At 45.1% G+C, this 16,105-nt stretch overlaps 1 protein-coding gene across 8 annotated transcripts; it reads left to right on the top strand.

Moving 5' to 3' along the window:
- Positions 1–1,870: 1,870 nt before the first annotated feature.
- Positions 1,871–8,926, top strand: TAC1 (tachykinin precursor 1). 8 transcript variants are annotated; one of them, XM_032111499.1, is made up of 6 exons: positions 1,871–1,927; positions 2,745–2,882; positions 3,014–3,110; positions 3,733–3,756; positions 5,405–5,458; positions 7,685–8,926. In XM_032111499.1, the coding sequence occupies exons 2-6, from the start codon at positions 2,760–2,762 to the stop codon at positions 7,732–7,734; spliced, it is 348 nt and encodes a 115-aa protein (XP_031967390.1). In that variant the 5' UTR covers positions 1,871–1,927; positions 2,745–2,759; the 3' UTR covers positions 7,735–8,926. The 8 variants fall into 8 exon arrangements, with proteins under 8 accessions (XP_031967390.1, XP_031967360.1, XP_031967407.1 ...); XM_032111469.1 differs by having other exon boundaries at positions 1,915–2,002; XM_032111478.1 differs by lacking the exon at positions 1,871–1,927 and adding an exon at positions 1,972–2,037.
- The last annotated feature ends 7,179 nt before the right edge of the window (positions 8,927–16,105 follow it).

The following is a 16,105-nucleotide window of genomic DNA, read 5'->3' as shown; positions in this document are numbered from 1 at the left end:
CTCTGAAGACTAGAAAGGACCCCTTTTAAATTTTTCTTCTCTTGCTCTCTCAAAAAATAAAATCCCTGTAATTTCATAGGTCAAGTTATGGTTACATCCATTTTGGTAAAACGTTGAATTAGAGAATTAGAACAGATAGGATTTTTTGGTTCAAACTTGTGCTTTCCATGGACTCCCAGGTGATAGATATTGACTTCATAGGAAGTTGGGAGTTGTCAGGATTTCTGAGAGACATGAGCTTCAGGAACATTTGTAGGATTTGCAAGCCTGGCTTGATATATCTGACCTGTGCTCTGTTGTCACCATAGTAAACAGAAACAACATAATTAAAAAAACCACGAGAAAATAATTTTTCTTCAAGAGACTTCAAAGTTCACACATCAAAGGGAATGCTGCAAAGCTGCGGCATGAAAATCTGATGGTTTGGGTTTCCAGAGTTGATAAACATTGTAGTTTCTGCAAGCTTGTTGATAGTCAGAATGAGGAGCATTCTCACCACCCATGCTTGAGGTCTCAACAGAGGTACCCACTTCAGGCGCTTGGGCTGGATGAAGTCCCTTGCTGGGCTTCTCCAAACCGCTCTTTTTCTCAACCACACTCTCAAACAGCCCATGTTGACCAGAGTGACCCTCAGCTCACTCGGTCACAATCTTTCTTATTTAAGTGCAGTCTTATAGACAAAGTGTAGACATCCACAGAACCTGGACAAGTCTCATGACTGATTGTGTTCCGGGAAATGCTTTGGGTTCTGAGGAGCATTTCTGGTTAACGGGGAGGCCTGATATTAATCATACTTTTATTTAGAGAAGGTTCTGAGTCTCCCTTGGATCTACAATTATATGCCAATTAACAGTCCTTAGAGAAGAAGTTTACCACTGTAACCTTAATGGCAGCATCCTGGAGCAAGCAGAGTGGTGGTACCAAGGAGCTCCTGAGCATTCCATTCTTTATCAAAAGAAACATTATTAACTCCCAATAACTCTGTCCAAACTGCCTGATTTAGGCTTATAACGTGGGGGCTGAGGGACCACCAAGGTTAACTGAGAAGCCTCATGCACAGTTTACCTTGGAGAAATAAGATGGGGCAACCATGAAACAGATAACAGCCTAAGCAATTATCTGAGCCGAATGCCAGCAGCAGTGCAAAGCTGTCCTAGGGAAGGATGCAGGCAGGGATGTGCTGCTGGAGAGACTGGCTCAGTACTCTTTCCAGCACAGGCGTTCGCCTGTTACAGCAAGGAGCCCAGCGGTGCCAGCCTGTTGCTCGGTGGCGGCAGACCCTCTGCAGGCACATACACACCAGACCTGGGGGGTCCGGCGCCCCAAACATGGCACCCACCCCGTCAGGCCCTCCTCAGCTTCGTGCATCCCTCACTTTTGGTCCCGATGGGCTGGGGCTACCTGAGCAGCGGCACGGGGGAGACAGACCCGGGGGAGGAACTGGCCCAGGCACGGGAGGCTCCGGGGCTCCCTCCCCGCTTCCCGCTGGCCCCCGGCCCCTGCCCGCTGCTCTCTCTCCCGGCGGTGCCTCTCGCAGCGGAGAGCGGCTCTCCATGCCCTGGGGGAGCAGGGCGGGGTGGCAGAAGCGAAAAGCGGCATTTGCGCCCGTACATCCGCACCTGCATCCCGCATCCACATCCACACCCCACGTCCGCACCCGCGTCCGCCGCCGGGACGCGCCTTCGCCGCGGACGGTCCGGGGCGGCCCCGAGGGCGCGGAGCTGCGGCGGGAGGGAGCGGCGGGGTGAGCGGGGGGAGCCGCCCGGCCGCCCCGCACTGCCTGGCCGCGGGCAGAGCCGGGAGGCGCCGCGGGAGCCGGGGGCGGGGGCTGCTCGCCGGGGCGGGGGCTGTCACGGGGCTGGGACGATAAAACCGGGGGTAATTGCATTTAGGCAAATGAGGCTGCCTCGGCCCTCCCCGTCTCCAGGTATATAAAGTGGGGAGCGCTCCTGCGGCCGGCCAATGCGCTCGGCGAGCAGCGCCCGCCTCCCCGCTGCAGACGGTGCGTGCGCTGCGGGAGCCCGGCCGGCCGTGCCTGTGTGTGAGGGGTCCGCTTGTCCTGTGGTTGTGAGCGGCTGTGCGTGTGTACTTATTTGTCCCGGTCTTGATGTGTGTGCCTCTATGCGGGGGGTGGGGGTGCCTATACGCGCTTGTGTGTCTGCCCGTGCGTGTCCCTGGATGTGCCAGCATGTTTTTGTGCCTGTCCTTATGTGCCTATCCGGATGTGCGAAGGGATGAGTGCGCACCTCTGGCTATGAGTCTCTGTGTGTGTGTGGACAGCTACGTCCGTACACGGGTGTGAGCATTTAAGGTGTGTAGCTCTTTGTATGAGTTTGTAAGTGGATGCCTGTGTACCTGGATGCGTGTATGAGGGGAATGCACCTGGCTGCGTGTGTATATCTGGGAAAGTGTGAATGCCTAGATGTACACAGACGTGTGAGGGTGGGTTTATGCCTTCCCCTGTATGTACATGTGCGGAGGGGTACCGCTGGCTGTGCGTGTCTGTGTGTCTGCGCGCTGGGGTGCACACCGAGCTGTGTGCCAGTCTAGTAAAGGTGGGGGGTGTGCGCATCGAGAGGGGTCTGTAGCAGTCGGGGCAGGGTGCCGGAGTAACTCGGCGCGTGTGGGGCTATCCGTGAGAGGGAGGGCGTGCCCAGGTGTGCCCCGGGGCGGCTGTGTGAGAGTGCGTGCAGGGCTGTGCGCGCCAGCCCCGGCTGCCAGGGCTCCAACTTCTGCCCCCACAGGACGTCGAGGCGGCGATGAGGCTCCCGCTGGCTTTCGCCGTGCTCCTCCTGGCCTCGGCGCAGGCGTTGGGCGAGGAGATGGGAACCACGGACGACCTCAGCTACTGGTCCGACTGGTCCGACAGTGACCAGGCGAAGGTGAGCCCCGGCGGCCCCGCGGGGTGGGGCAGCGAGGGGTTCGGTGCCAGCGGCTCTGCGGTGCCGGGCACTGCCCCGGGCGGGTCTGAGTGGGGGATCCGCACTGAGCGCCGCCCGCTGTCGCCCCGTAGGAGGAGCTGCCGCTGCCCCTGGAGCACTTCCTGCAGAGAATGGCCCGGAGACCCCGGCCCCAGCAGTTCTTCGGCCTCATGGGCAAGCGGGATGCCGGTGAGCGGGGCGGGGGGCTGCCTGCTGCTCAAGCCTCTCCGCACGCCTCTTCTCCCAGCGCCTGCCCAAACTTTTCACTGTTATCGCTCGGGTTTAATGTGTTACATCTTTTTCGTAAGCCGCCATGAGGCTAGTTTGGGTTTAGGCTTTTTTGTTTGGTTGTTTCTTTGAAGTTTTATATGAGTTAAACTCACCGATTGGAAAAGAGAGGGCTTTAAGGTCTTAAGTGTGCACCAGTTACAGCACGTAAATCCCAGTAAGGAATAGCAGGATAACTCATAGGTCAGCATACATGCCACTGAATGACCCAAGTGTGGAAATGAGTTGAGTATACAATTATTGTTATGTTTTCTACATGTTTACTGCACCAAGAATTGATCTAAGAAATTGAAGCTAAACTAATCTAAATTGTGTGGGCTAAGCTGAAACAAGTCTTTGTAGTCTCTTCAAAGAAAAATGCAGTTGTAAACAATCACCTTAAATTCCCTTAAGTGGAATATGGATAGGTTTGGTTTTTTGTTTGATTTTTTTCAAAGCATTGCAATAGCATCATACGTATATGCCAATCCTTTTTTAACAACTCTTTTTTTTTTTTTTCTCTTTCCTCTCCTCTTCCAATCAGGATATGGCCAGATCTCTCACAAAAGTAAGTTTAAAAAATACAAATATTTTAAGTAATCATTAGAAGATATTCAAATAGAGGATAGTGTATTTGACTGGCTTATTTAGAAGGTGACTGGTTTCAGCTAGGGACTGGCAGCACCGCTGGTGGAGAAATGATCTGTTAAAGAATTGAAACCTCCCCCTCGGTGCCACTGTGAGCCTGTATCTCATCTGAGCTGCTGCAAGCTTTGAGATTTCAATCCATATTAATGTGCGGATGTTGCAGCTCTCTCTTATTTCCCAAGGGGGGGATTTTGTAAGCCTTTCTCATTGGCGAGGCAGGCTTACTGCCAGACTCTGAGAGGAGCAATTAAGATGGCAAAATCTGGAAAACTAGAGTAATGAATTCCCAAGCCCCCAGGAATGCTTTCATGGGAGCGCCCATGTCCTCACATGTGAGACATTGTATCTGTGCTCTGAGCATTGCCTGGCTGGGAATCAGACTCCTGCTCACAGTAGGGGCTGCTTGATGATGTGCTGCCATAGGAAGAGCCATATCTTTTTCCATTAATAAGTGTGCCTTGCTCTGCTTCTGTGTACCACCAAGCAGGAGATGGTATCAGCACTGTGGTGTTACCTTGCTCTGCACAGTGGTAGTTTTATTTTCTGAAATTGTCTCATGATGTTTATAGAGAAACTGGAAGATTTTTGTAAAGTAAAAATGATCTTGCATTCTGTGAAACCTTCTCTGTCCACAGAGGTCAACAACTGTCCCAGTGTTCTATTATCCACAAGAAGCTTTCTCTAGGGTTAAGTACTGGAAAACCAAATAAAGAGTCTGATACAAAGCTCATGCCAAATTATCTGCTGACTAAACTAAAAAATTATAGTTTTCTGAAACTGCTTCAGCTTGAATTAACACACGTGAGGTCTGAGGATCTTGCTTTGTGTATGAATTCTCCAAGCAAAATTCTTTCCAAAGAGAAACTTCTAAGTTTGTCTCAAAAGCCGGTTTAGATAAAGAAGAACGGTTCATTTTCATTCCTTATCTGAAACTGTAGCTACTACTATAACCTGGTATGTACTGTAGGCCTAAACTTGGAGTTAATTTATCCTCGACACTTCCAGTGTCTTGAGAAGTACTAATGGACAGGAAAGTAATACCTGAACTTATAAATATTCCAAAAATAGAGCCAGACTGTCTAGCTCAGATGTGTCGAGACATAGTCCCATTGGCTTCTTCTCCAGTAAGGGTTCCACCTGACCTGCAAGGGAGGATTTTCTTCCACGTTACAGAAATAAAACAACAGGTAGAAGAGATGCATCATGCAGATGCAGGCTATACCAAGACACTGCCTCCTTGTGCATTTGCTCAGATCAATAGGAATTGTATGGGGAGAGAAATAAGAATCTGTTAGTGGCCACTGTTTTTCCATACTTAAAAAAAATCCCAAACCAAAGATCTGTCTAAGCTAATGAGAAGATGTCCACTAACTGGCCTGTGCCTTGGTCTATCCTGTTTAGTCTGATTAGTCAGACTGATGTTTGTTCTCTGTTGTCTGAGTGATGTGAACAACTGGTCTGTGAGATAAACAGTTTTGGAGCCTGTCTTCTTTCCTTGCACGAACCTGTTATTTTAAAAGCCTGCCTAGTTAAAATGTATTAAAACACCCCTAAATATATTTTTTCAGGACATAAAACAGACTCCTTTGTTGGACTTATGGGCAAAAGATCTTTAAATTCTGGTATGTATTTGACTAAATCTGATACTTAGTGAAACACAGCCTCTTCATTCCGCTGCCTCTTCTCTCTCTCCCAGCGGATGGAAGAAGCAGTCTTTATGTAGTGCAGATCCAGAGTTCTCTGAAAAAGAATCTGGGTTTTCTTTGTTACCCAAGATATTTCAGAGTTCCCTTCACTCCAATGCTTGAAATGACCAGGCTGGTCTGAGCTGCAGGTGAGCTCAGGTAGCATTCCCAAGAGCACTTTCATTACTGCCCTGTCTTTGCATGTTCTGCTAGTCCCCAAAGTGCTAGTGAAAGAGAAACCCCTAAATTTTACTGACATATCAAGAAAAATTTGGAGGTTGAAAATGCAAGGGTCATTTAAAATTGTGGTCTAAATCCAGATCTCATCAGGTAAAGACATATCTTCTCTGGAGACCATTATTCCTAACACTAGGAGTAGAAGGTGAAAGAACAGAACTTTGCCATTAACACCAGCTCATTCTGCAGATCAGGCTGTTAAACATTCACAGCATCTTCCAGCTTTTCACTTCACCTAAAGTATTTTATACTGAGTGGATACTGTGAATTTATTTTCCCATAGCATCCATGCAGGGCAGAATTCTCTTCTCCCCTCATGTGCAGAAGCCCTCTGGGATACCGGAGACTCCCCATAGCTCTACCTTCCTTGTGCTATAGGACTGTACTGAGGAAATCCCTCACTGTGAACCATAAAGTATGAGTTGATTCTCCAGGATAAGAATTTAAAAAATAAAAAACCTAATATGTATTTAATGTCTCTGAAATAGTTCTCACTGTTTCATTAAATGGATGATAAAAGTTAAGTTACTAGCTGACACCTTTATATTATGTGGATACGTGCTGTGATCTATGTTCTGCAATTATGGTTGTCAGTAACTTTTATTTTCAATTAAACCCCCTTCAAGACTAGTAATGTTGCTCTCTGCATTATTTTGCAAATTGCTATGTATCATGAATAATTTTGTACAATTTTCTGTGGTGGCAATAGCTGTTAAATACATAATACCTGTAAATACATCTGCTATCACAAAAGCAAATAGCCTGTAAGTAATAAATTTGGGTTGGTTTCCACTGGGATTACGTTTACATTAATATGAGAATGTAAAGTACAGAAAATGTTTTTTAAAATGCAAAGATTTTACTGCTGTAATTTCAAAATTTCTGGTATAGTGAGGATACTGTAATGTGATATTTCTAACAAAAAGGGAATAATTATGTTTTACTCTGTTGGACTATGCAATACCTGTCTGACAGGTAAAACTAGAATTCACAGCTTTTCCGCCTGATTCCTTGAGGGGGAAATCATAAGCAGTTGCTTCTGCTCCACTAGAGGAGAAGATGGGTCCTAAGGACTGTGTAATCAAAGCAAGATCAGGAATAATAAGTGCTAGGACTACCCTCACTTCTCTCTTTTGGAAGATATTTAATTGGGCCCCACCTTCACCCCATGCTGTGGCTTTCTTCTGCAAAAAGCCCCTGAGCACCCTGGCAATGTGCAGGAGTTCACGCTGTCCCTCTGGGTGTGAGCAGGATGCTGATTTACAGTCTCATGTGCCAAAGCAGGGTAAGGGGGTGCTGATGTCTCAGTCCCTGGTTTGGGGACAGCCTTGCTCAAGAAGGGCTCTCTAGGTTTTGCTCTCATTTTACAAGAACGAGAAGGAGAGATCTACCACTACTAAACACAAGTTACTTATGACTAATTTAGCCTGCAGCTAGTCGATGTGTTAGTCTAAGTACATCTGAGGAGCTTGGCTCCTGCCGCATTTTAATAGTAAAATTATCCCTGCGTGCAGGGCTTGTGGACAGGGAGAGTTTCAAAGAGCTGATGGTACTGGAATGAAGGTGGATATGTCTGTGCAGAAAGCCTCTACCACAAATTGACCTGAATGCTCAGATTCCATCGCTTAGATGAATTACTGGGATGTAAAGTGGCTCTGAGATAATGGTGCTTCAAGCAGCTCAGCAGACAAAAGGTAGAAAACACTGCTCAGACCTTCAGCGTCCTGGAGGACAGTGTAGTCAGAGAGGTAAAACCAGATCAAAGCAGCTCAGGGCTGGGCCAGGAGCCCTGGTCTCTGTTCCAAACATGCTGCTGGGGTCTGGTGATGCCCCAGCTGGCTGCAGATCTCTGACTGACACTTCTCGTGCTTGCTGGGGTTTATGCCAGTCTGTACCTTGTGCTTCAATCTGCTTCTTTTTTTGCAGGGTCCTCCGAAGGGAGCATAGCACAGAATTACGAACAGAGGCGTAAATGAGACATTCCTGTGCGTTATTTATTAAACTTCATTTGTTCTAATGCAGTGTAATATAAACTAACTGCTGTATGAAATAATTATTTAATAACTGAAGGGGTTTGGTTTTTTGAGTTGTACATTCAATAAAATTATTATTTTTCATATTGTGGCAGTGATACCTGTTGTGTAGGTGTGTTGTGGTTCTGAAAGGACCAGCGACCCTGGTGATGTCTCACAACAAAGCACATTGTTTGATATGACCTGTAAAGTTATGTTTACTAAAAAAGCAAGTATTCTTTTGTCCATTGGAAGTGAGTCTATCAGCTTCACAGCTAGTGCAGACCAGAACTGACGTTCCGTCTAGTGCCTCAATTTGTTCTCATGGTTTATAATGTACTGTAATTTCTGTATCAAAAAATATATTTGTATCACTGCAGCATGTTTTATGTTCTGTGATTATGTTATCAATATATTTTAAAAAAGGGAATGGGTAATGTTTGAATGGGAGTCCAAGGTCTTAATTTCATAGTCTGGAATTTTATGATAGTAACATTCTAAATAAAAACTACTCTGGGGCTTTTGCAACATCCTTCCTTTGGTGAAAATGATGGAGTTATTTCCCATGTTGGTCTGGAATGAGATTTGGATCCAAGCAACAGTGGTCTGAGACTGGAAAGAAATATCAAATTAATGTTTTCTTTTTGCAGGGAGGCTCCTCATGTGTATTTAGTGAATGTTTGAGGGATTTGTTACTGGAGATAGGAGTTCCTGGGACTGCTCCAGGTCATACAAGGTGCCGTCCCTTCTAAACCCGACGGAAGTCATGAAGCATGCTGACTGAAGGGAAAGAGCATAATGTATCCCCCAGCCCCAAGGGGAATAATTTGCTGTGGAATTAATCCAATATTGTAGGTTTATTATTTGAAAGTATGCTCTTAATAAACTCTGTCCCTCAGATTTATAATAAAGCACCTGTTGGTGTGAATCCATGCAATATAAAAAAAAAAAAGTGACTGTAATTATATTTTTAATTAAAATATCTGATTGCTATATATCCAGGATAGTCCTGAAATGCTACATCCATCTCACCAGATGCTAAGGCAGCTGGAGTTCTATCTTCTTTCCCCCTGCTACAAGCTGTACTTCTCTGATGCTATGATGCAAACTTTCATTGCAGATGAATCACCAATAAAAACAGTGTATACAAGCTAAATTTAATACAAAGGGACTCACTGCTTGTTGTTTTCCATTTTGGAAATGAACTTCTAAACCTCTATTTTCAAGGTTACCTAAGGCATCATCACAACTACCCCCAGTAGGAGCAGGTGGGTACAGGACCTCACTCCTGCTACGTTAGAAGCAGCATGTAAGCCTGCCCATGCTTAAAACAGATCCCACTTTCAGCTAGGTAGAAGCCAGATCTAACAGGGTGGGGGGGCTGCATGGTGGAAAAACTGGGGTGGACTTGTGGCAGGGACCACACTGATGTGAGACACTGGGGTTGTACTGGCATTCTGGCAGCTCTTTGTCTTTCCAGGGCTAATTTTCTGACTAATAAACTTCTGTATGAACTCCCACTGAGCTCACTGAGGAGGAGAAGCTGACTGCTGGGATAGCAGCACAGCAAAAGGACTGTGGAAATCATGTTGAGTAATGCTCAGTGAAGGGTAAAAAGAGAGGAAAAACTCTAAAATGCTGTTACCCTTGCCTGAAGGTCCCCAGTGCTCACAGAGCTCACAGTCCATGTGCTGAATTGTGAGACACAGAGAGAAGAGCAAAAGCCACACCATCCACTCCCTGCAGCCTGCACATCTCAAAAACCTCCCTGCAGAAGAAACCACTGCAAAGCCCACAAACAGACAGTGGGCTCTGAGAGTTTGAAAGACAACACAGGTAAATAACAGCATCCAGTAAACAGATAGGACTGAATTTTCTAGAAAAAATATAGAATGGTTTGGGATGGGGGCATCTTTAAAGATATCTAGTCCAACCCCCTGCCCCAGACAGGGACACATTTCACTAGACCAGGTTGCTCAGAGCTCCAACCAAATTGCCACTGAACACTTCCAGGACGGGGGGTACGCAAAGCCTCTCTGGGCAACCTGTTGCAGAGTCTCACCACCCTCATTGTAAAGAATTTCTTCCTTAAAACCAATCTAAGTCTCTCTTTCAATTTAAATATCTGATCATCTTCATGCCCATCCGCTGTACTGGCTCCAACAGGTCCATGTTCTTCCTGTTCTCAGGAACCCAGAGCTGGATGCAGCACTGCAGGTGGGGTCTCACCAGAGCAGAGCAGAGGGCTGGAATCACCTCCCTTGCCCTGCTGGCCACGCTGCTTTTGATGCAGCCCAGGATGTGGTTGTGTTTCTGGGCTGTGAGCTGGGTCATGTTGAGTTGCTCGTCCACAAAGAGTCCTAAGTCCTTTCCTCAGGGCTGCTCTCAATCCATTCTCTGCCCAGCCTGTATCTGTTCTTGGGATTGCCCTGACCCGGGCGTGGAACCTTACACTTGGCCTTGCTGAACCTCATGAAATTCACATAGGTTCACTCCCCACACCTGTCAAAGTCCTTCTGGATGGCATTCCTTCTCTCAAGCATGTCAATGGCATTACCACAATTTACTCTAGAAGGAAAGGCTGAGCCTCTGTCATTAAAACAGTTTTCTTTTACATGTCAGTCTGTTGAGTGGTTTTAATTTAGCATTTGAAACAACTCATTTTAATTTCTGGTGGCAAAATAATATCAGATTTGTGCTAATTTGGGTTTTGAAAAATAAGTTTCAAATTGGCACTGATTTATATGTTTGTATAGACATATTCCCAGCTAGATATAAAGAAAACACACCAAAAGGCATAGTCTGAAATGTTCCAGCTGACTCTACCAGCAATACAAAAAACCCATCATCACATTTCAGTGCTGGCAGGAAAATAGAACCCTCCCCACATTTCAGTGCTGGCAGGGATGGCTCAGCCAGGCCATGCCACGTCAGGGCTATGGGGCTGTGCCTCCCCAGCAGGTTCTGGGCAGATGTGGAGGTGCATGAATTGCACACATCTGCAGGCATCCAGCCCAGCTGCCTGTCCTTACCTCAGACTCACTCCCAACACCTCCCCATACCAGTATTTGCCTTCACAGGCATCTTGGGATCCTGGAAACTCAAAGAGGAATTATGTCTTTTATCAGCCCTTAGTCTTTACCAGTGCAGTCTATGGACTATTGAGTATTTCAAAGAGAGTTTTAAATAATTTTTGTGGTCTTTAATCTGCCTTTTAGGGCTCCATCAGCTTTTAAACACTTTTATGAGTTGGACAGCATTGCTTGTAGCCCTGGGCCTCTCATGCCTTGGATCACTGGGCAGTGCCCACTCTCCAGCTCCAGTGCAGGCTTTGGAGAGGCTTTCACTAAATCCCTCACTGTCTCCACAACAGCCAGCCACAGCTGTGACACAGACTGAGCTGTTTTTGGTGGCAACAGTCTGACATCCATCAGGCTGCATAACCTAATCAATAACACTGCAGCAAGGACATCTCTCAGCAAAATGCAAGCAAGCGTTAAATAAAGCAATAAAAATATTTCTAGGAAATAAGCATAGAGAGTAAACCCAGAGTAATGCTGATAATTGTCCCCACTGAGGATGCTACAGGCAGTTTGACATTACAGCTCACCTTCAACATGCTCAGCACCCTTTTTGCTTCTTTTTTCCCCCAGAAATACATCAGTCATCTGCATTGTGAGGTGTGGCTGCTCTTCTGGTACGCACTGTCTCCCTCACACACACGCACTCCCCTCCACCCAGATGGGGATGCTGAAGTCAAACTCTCAGAAGCCTGTCTTGCCCAAGAGTGACACAGAGGACCAACAGCTCTACCCGTCATCTCCATCTCTCTGCCGTTGCATGGAGACTGGTTGTCCATGGTGCAGATGCAGCCAAACTTAACCTGGCAAGCCAAAGCCAGAGCCAGAGCCACTGCTCACAAACCCTGCCCATGAACTGGGGAGCTGCAAGGGGGGTCTGGCTCCCCACAACTCACTTCACCTGGAGAGCTCAGACTCTGCAGCACTTGCCTAACTCTGAGGCCACAAGCAAGTCCTTGTTTCATGTCAGGTATTTTTCAGCATGGTCCTAACCAAAAGAAAAGGAAGGATCCGGAAATGTCTAGGCATGGGCATCTTGCACGAACCCAGCCTCTAATCATCATGAGCTAGAGCAGAATAACGTCAAGAAGTTTTTTGTAAATTAGTAAAGTGATTCTTAAAAATTATGTTTATTCAGAGTATGCCAGTAACAGCTCCTTCAGAGCTACCAATAGCCATTATTTAAACGCAAACTTTGTCCTTTCAACTATGTCTCTTAACTGCTTTATCATAGGAGATACTGAACAAGTCCCAGTGCAAACTTTGGTAACGACCAAATGCTCTTCTGATGAGCCCAAGCAGTTCCCTTAGACGTAATATTACATGCTGCACTGACAAACATCTCATGGAGTGACGGGAGTGACAGGACAAGAGCACACACTGGCTCCTTCCATGGAGTTGTACTGTGTCAGCATAGAGCCACCTGCAGTGCCAGATACAGCCACATGTCCTCATGTTATCTTCAAAAGATCTCACTTCCCTTTATAGAAAATATTTGTTACTGGAAGAGTAATGATTTTTTAATTTTTGTTTTTGGTGTTAGCAAGTGAACAAACATCCTTGAACCTACATCCTTCAGGGAAGAAAAAAAGATACTCTGTGCATTATTCTTTTAATATTCTTGATAGAGACTGAAACATTTGTCAGCTGTAGATGCTGTGTGAAATTCATTATGATATTCATTAAAAATTGTCACTGCTCCACTCCTGATAGGTATCTGATTTCTTTCAGAATAAGCCAGCTCAGAAACTCCTATTAAAAGAGAGGTACACAGAGCGTGTGCAAAAAAATCACCTCTTGTTTTCTACATCCATCTCCAAATTAAACAATATTACCACTTACTGCATATGGAAGAAGTGAAATGTGAACAGACTGTTGGACAACAAAACACTTCGTCTGTCATGGTGCTTCATGCTCTCCCAGAAGCCTGGAGGGAGGAAGCCCAGCAAGGTGAGATGGCTTGGCCAGAAGTAACAACAGTGGCTGCGCTAGAAATGCAATGCACACCATGTACCTAACCAGCAACTTCTGCAATGTGCTAGCTAAGTGCAAAGAAACTTCACAAATTATAAAGTATGTTAAATGCTAAGAAAATATTTGAGGGGAAAAAAAAGTGCCTTTTCTGTTTTTTTCCTATCTAAACAATTTCCTACATTTTTATTTCAGCAGCATAGCTATGGAAGAGTTAAAGGATACACCTGCACCAACATAGCATAGAAGCATTTAGGTTGGAAAAGACCCTTAAGATCGTGGAGTCGAACCATGTTAACAATGGAGACACCACCCAAAGGCAAGAAAGGGTGGAACTGTGTGAAGCAGGTAAAGAGCTGCATAAATTCATGCCTTTTACTTTCAATCAGAGCTAGAGTGCCTCAGCACCAGCACATGTTAATATAACTTCAACTTTATTTTCATAAACTAGTTAGCATTGAAAACATCTAGCTGAGTAATAGAACACCTTTAATCACAGATATTCAATTTTGCACATAAAAATGATTTAATTTTCACTGTTATAACACTCAGACAACAATAGCAACATTGTGTTTCTGTGTACCAAAGCATTAAAATTCAAGCAATACCATCTGGAAGCAAACCTTGCTTGGAGAAGATACACAATAATTACTGAAGGAATATATACATACAATGTAGTTACTCTTAAGACTACATTTTAAAGAAATTATAGTTCAGTGAATTTTAAAACTGTGGATTTTCATAATACCCAGAAGGTATCATAGCTATTTTGTGAGACTCGAGCATTTACAGCTTGGAGTCCCACAGTGCTAACTCAGCCTGGGCAAAACCTGCACTGTGTGGGCGTGAGTGAGACCAGCCCAGTGCACCGCAAACCTCACCAAAATTGTACATAGGCACAAAACAGCACTTCAGAGCAGTTTCTTGAAATACAGCATAATGAATTCTGATGTGTGCAGATGGAAACCTGTTTATCCACAGCACATCTTCCCCACACTTCCTTACCAGCCCAATTCCAGCTCTAGGAAACAATCAAACCTTCCTGTCCTGCCCTCCCAGGCTGCCAAAGGAGTTCCAATTAGTGTCAATTGGGATAATAGCTCTATTTGCATTTTTAAGCTATTATTAGCAAGTTGTCAGTCAGCCAGAAATTTGTATCACTTTGGTATAATGAGTATTTAAATATTTAAAACGAGAGCACTCCTTTCTACCACCCCCTTCCTTTTTGTGCTAAAATAATAATGGTTTTAATCAAAAGTAATTTGTATTAATATACATTTTGCCCCAGGTGTTAAAGGCAGTCTTCAAGAGCAGTGGTGAAAGACGTTAAATAATACAGTTTATTAATATAGACAACTACTTCTATCCTTGATAGAAGTAGCAAAAATGGAGTCTGCTTTTGCAACCAGAACAATCTGACTCTCCTCTTGGCCTCTGCAAGATGATTATGGTTTAGGAATTGAGGTCAGTTCAAATAATTTTATGTACCCAGTATTATAATTTTCTAAAGTACTGTTTTGGACTCAATTACTCTATCTTCTCCTTGATGAAAATTCATCAATTAAGCATCCTGTACCACCAAAAAAAAAAGAAAAAAAAAAAGAAAAAAATGCAGAAGACCTCTCTCACAGCATGCAGAGCGTGTCTTGATGCCTGGAGCAGGCAAAAGGCTGTGTGTGTTTCCACATTGCAATTACACCACCAGTGGTCGCTGGGGGATATTTTTTCCTGACAGGGCTCAAGTCTAGATGCTCAGGTATACACAATTTATCATCACAGAGTTCACAAAACAACTGGATTGACCATTAACATAAAAGGGAAATCTTTCCAAATTTATATTAGGTACTTCATTTAATAATGCATACCTATTTTTAAAATAGTGCTTTTGAGAAAACAAGTGCCTAAGCCTCTCTGATGTGCACCTGTAAAACTTCCTAGCAGCCTTGAGAGGTGGGTTCCTGAGGTTCAACTAGGCCAAGGGCAAGGCCTCACGCTTGGGTCAGAACAATCTCAAGAAAAATACAGGCTGGGTGGAGAGCAGTCCCAAGGGGAAGGACTTGGGGTGCTGGTGGACAAGCAGCTCACCATGAGCCAGCAATGTACACTTGGAGCCCAGAAAGTTGATGGTTTCCTGGGCTGCACCAAAAGAGGTGTGGCCAGCACATCAAGGGAGGGGATTCTGCCCCTCTACTCCACTCAGATGAAACCCCCTGGACTGCTGCGTCCCGCTCTGGGGCCCTCAGCGCAGGAAGGACATGGAGCAGTTGCAGTGAGTCCAGAGGATGCCACGAAGATGATCAGAGGGCAGGAGTACCTCCCCATGAAGGCAGACAGAGATTTGGGGCTGTTCAGCCTGGAAAAAAGAAGGTTCCGGGGAGACCTTATAGCACCTTCCAGTACCCAAAGGGAGCCTACAAGAGAGCTGGAGAGGCATGTTTTACAAGGATATTTAGTGATAGGACAAGGGGTAATGGCTTTAAACTGAAAGAGAGTAAGTTTAGATTAGATATAAGGAAGAAATTCTTTACTGTGAGGGTGGTGAGACACTGTAACAGGTTGCTCAGAGAAGTTGTGGGTGTCTCATCCCTGGAAGTGTTAAAGGCCAGGTTGGATGGGACTTTGAGCAATCTGGTCTACTGAAAGGCATCCCTGCCCATGGCAGAGAGGTTGGAACTACATGATCTTTAAGGTGCCTTTCAGCCCAAATTTTTCTATGATTCTATCATAATGTTCTCTTTGTATGACTATCTGAAATCCTGTGATCCATACATTAATCACAAAGAAAAAAGGAAAAACTAAAAACCCTAGCAACTTCAGAGGTAAAATTAACTCTGCTTATTCCCTAGTCTGGTATTGTCTTCCATCTTCCCTAGAACTGACATTTTTTACTTGTTCCAACTCACATTACTGATTTTTAATATAACTAGTTTTGAATTATCTCTAAATTCAATATTGAATGCCTTCAATACTAATGCAATTCAACTGTTAGCTGCTGCCTTAACTGCAGAACCAGCATGAGAAGCTCTGCACAACATCTTTTGAGCAAGACCAAATTGAAAGCGTTTTATTTCATGCTTGGCTTTATCCTTATTCTAGTCAAGTACTTATTAAATTCCATTAAGCTCACGCACAAATCCCAGTGACAAGCGTTTGTGAAGGAAGATACTAAAAGCAGAAAGAGAGCGGGAAGGAGAGCAGGATGGAGAGCATCTTCCCCAGGGATGAGGAGCTCATTTGCAAGGACGAGCTAAATAGAGGCTGCCATCTGCCGGCTAGAAAAAGGA

Source organism: Corvus moneduloides, chromosome 1 (genome assembly GCF_009650955.1).
Source record: "Corvus moneduloides isolate bCorMon1 chromosome 1, bCorMon1.pri, whole genome shotgun sequence".
NCBI classification, from domain to species: domain Eukaryota; kingdom Metazoa; phylum Chordata; class Aves; order Passeriformes; family Corvidae; genus Corvus; species Corvus moneduloides.
Note: the sequence above shows the minus strand (reverse complement) of the source record. Positions and strands in the feature narration are given on the sequence as shown.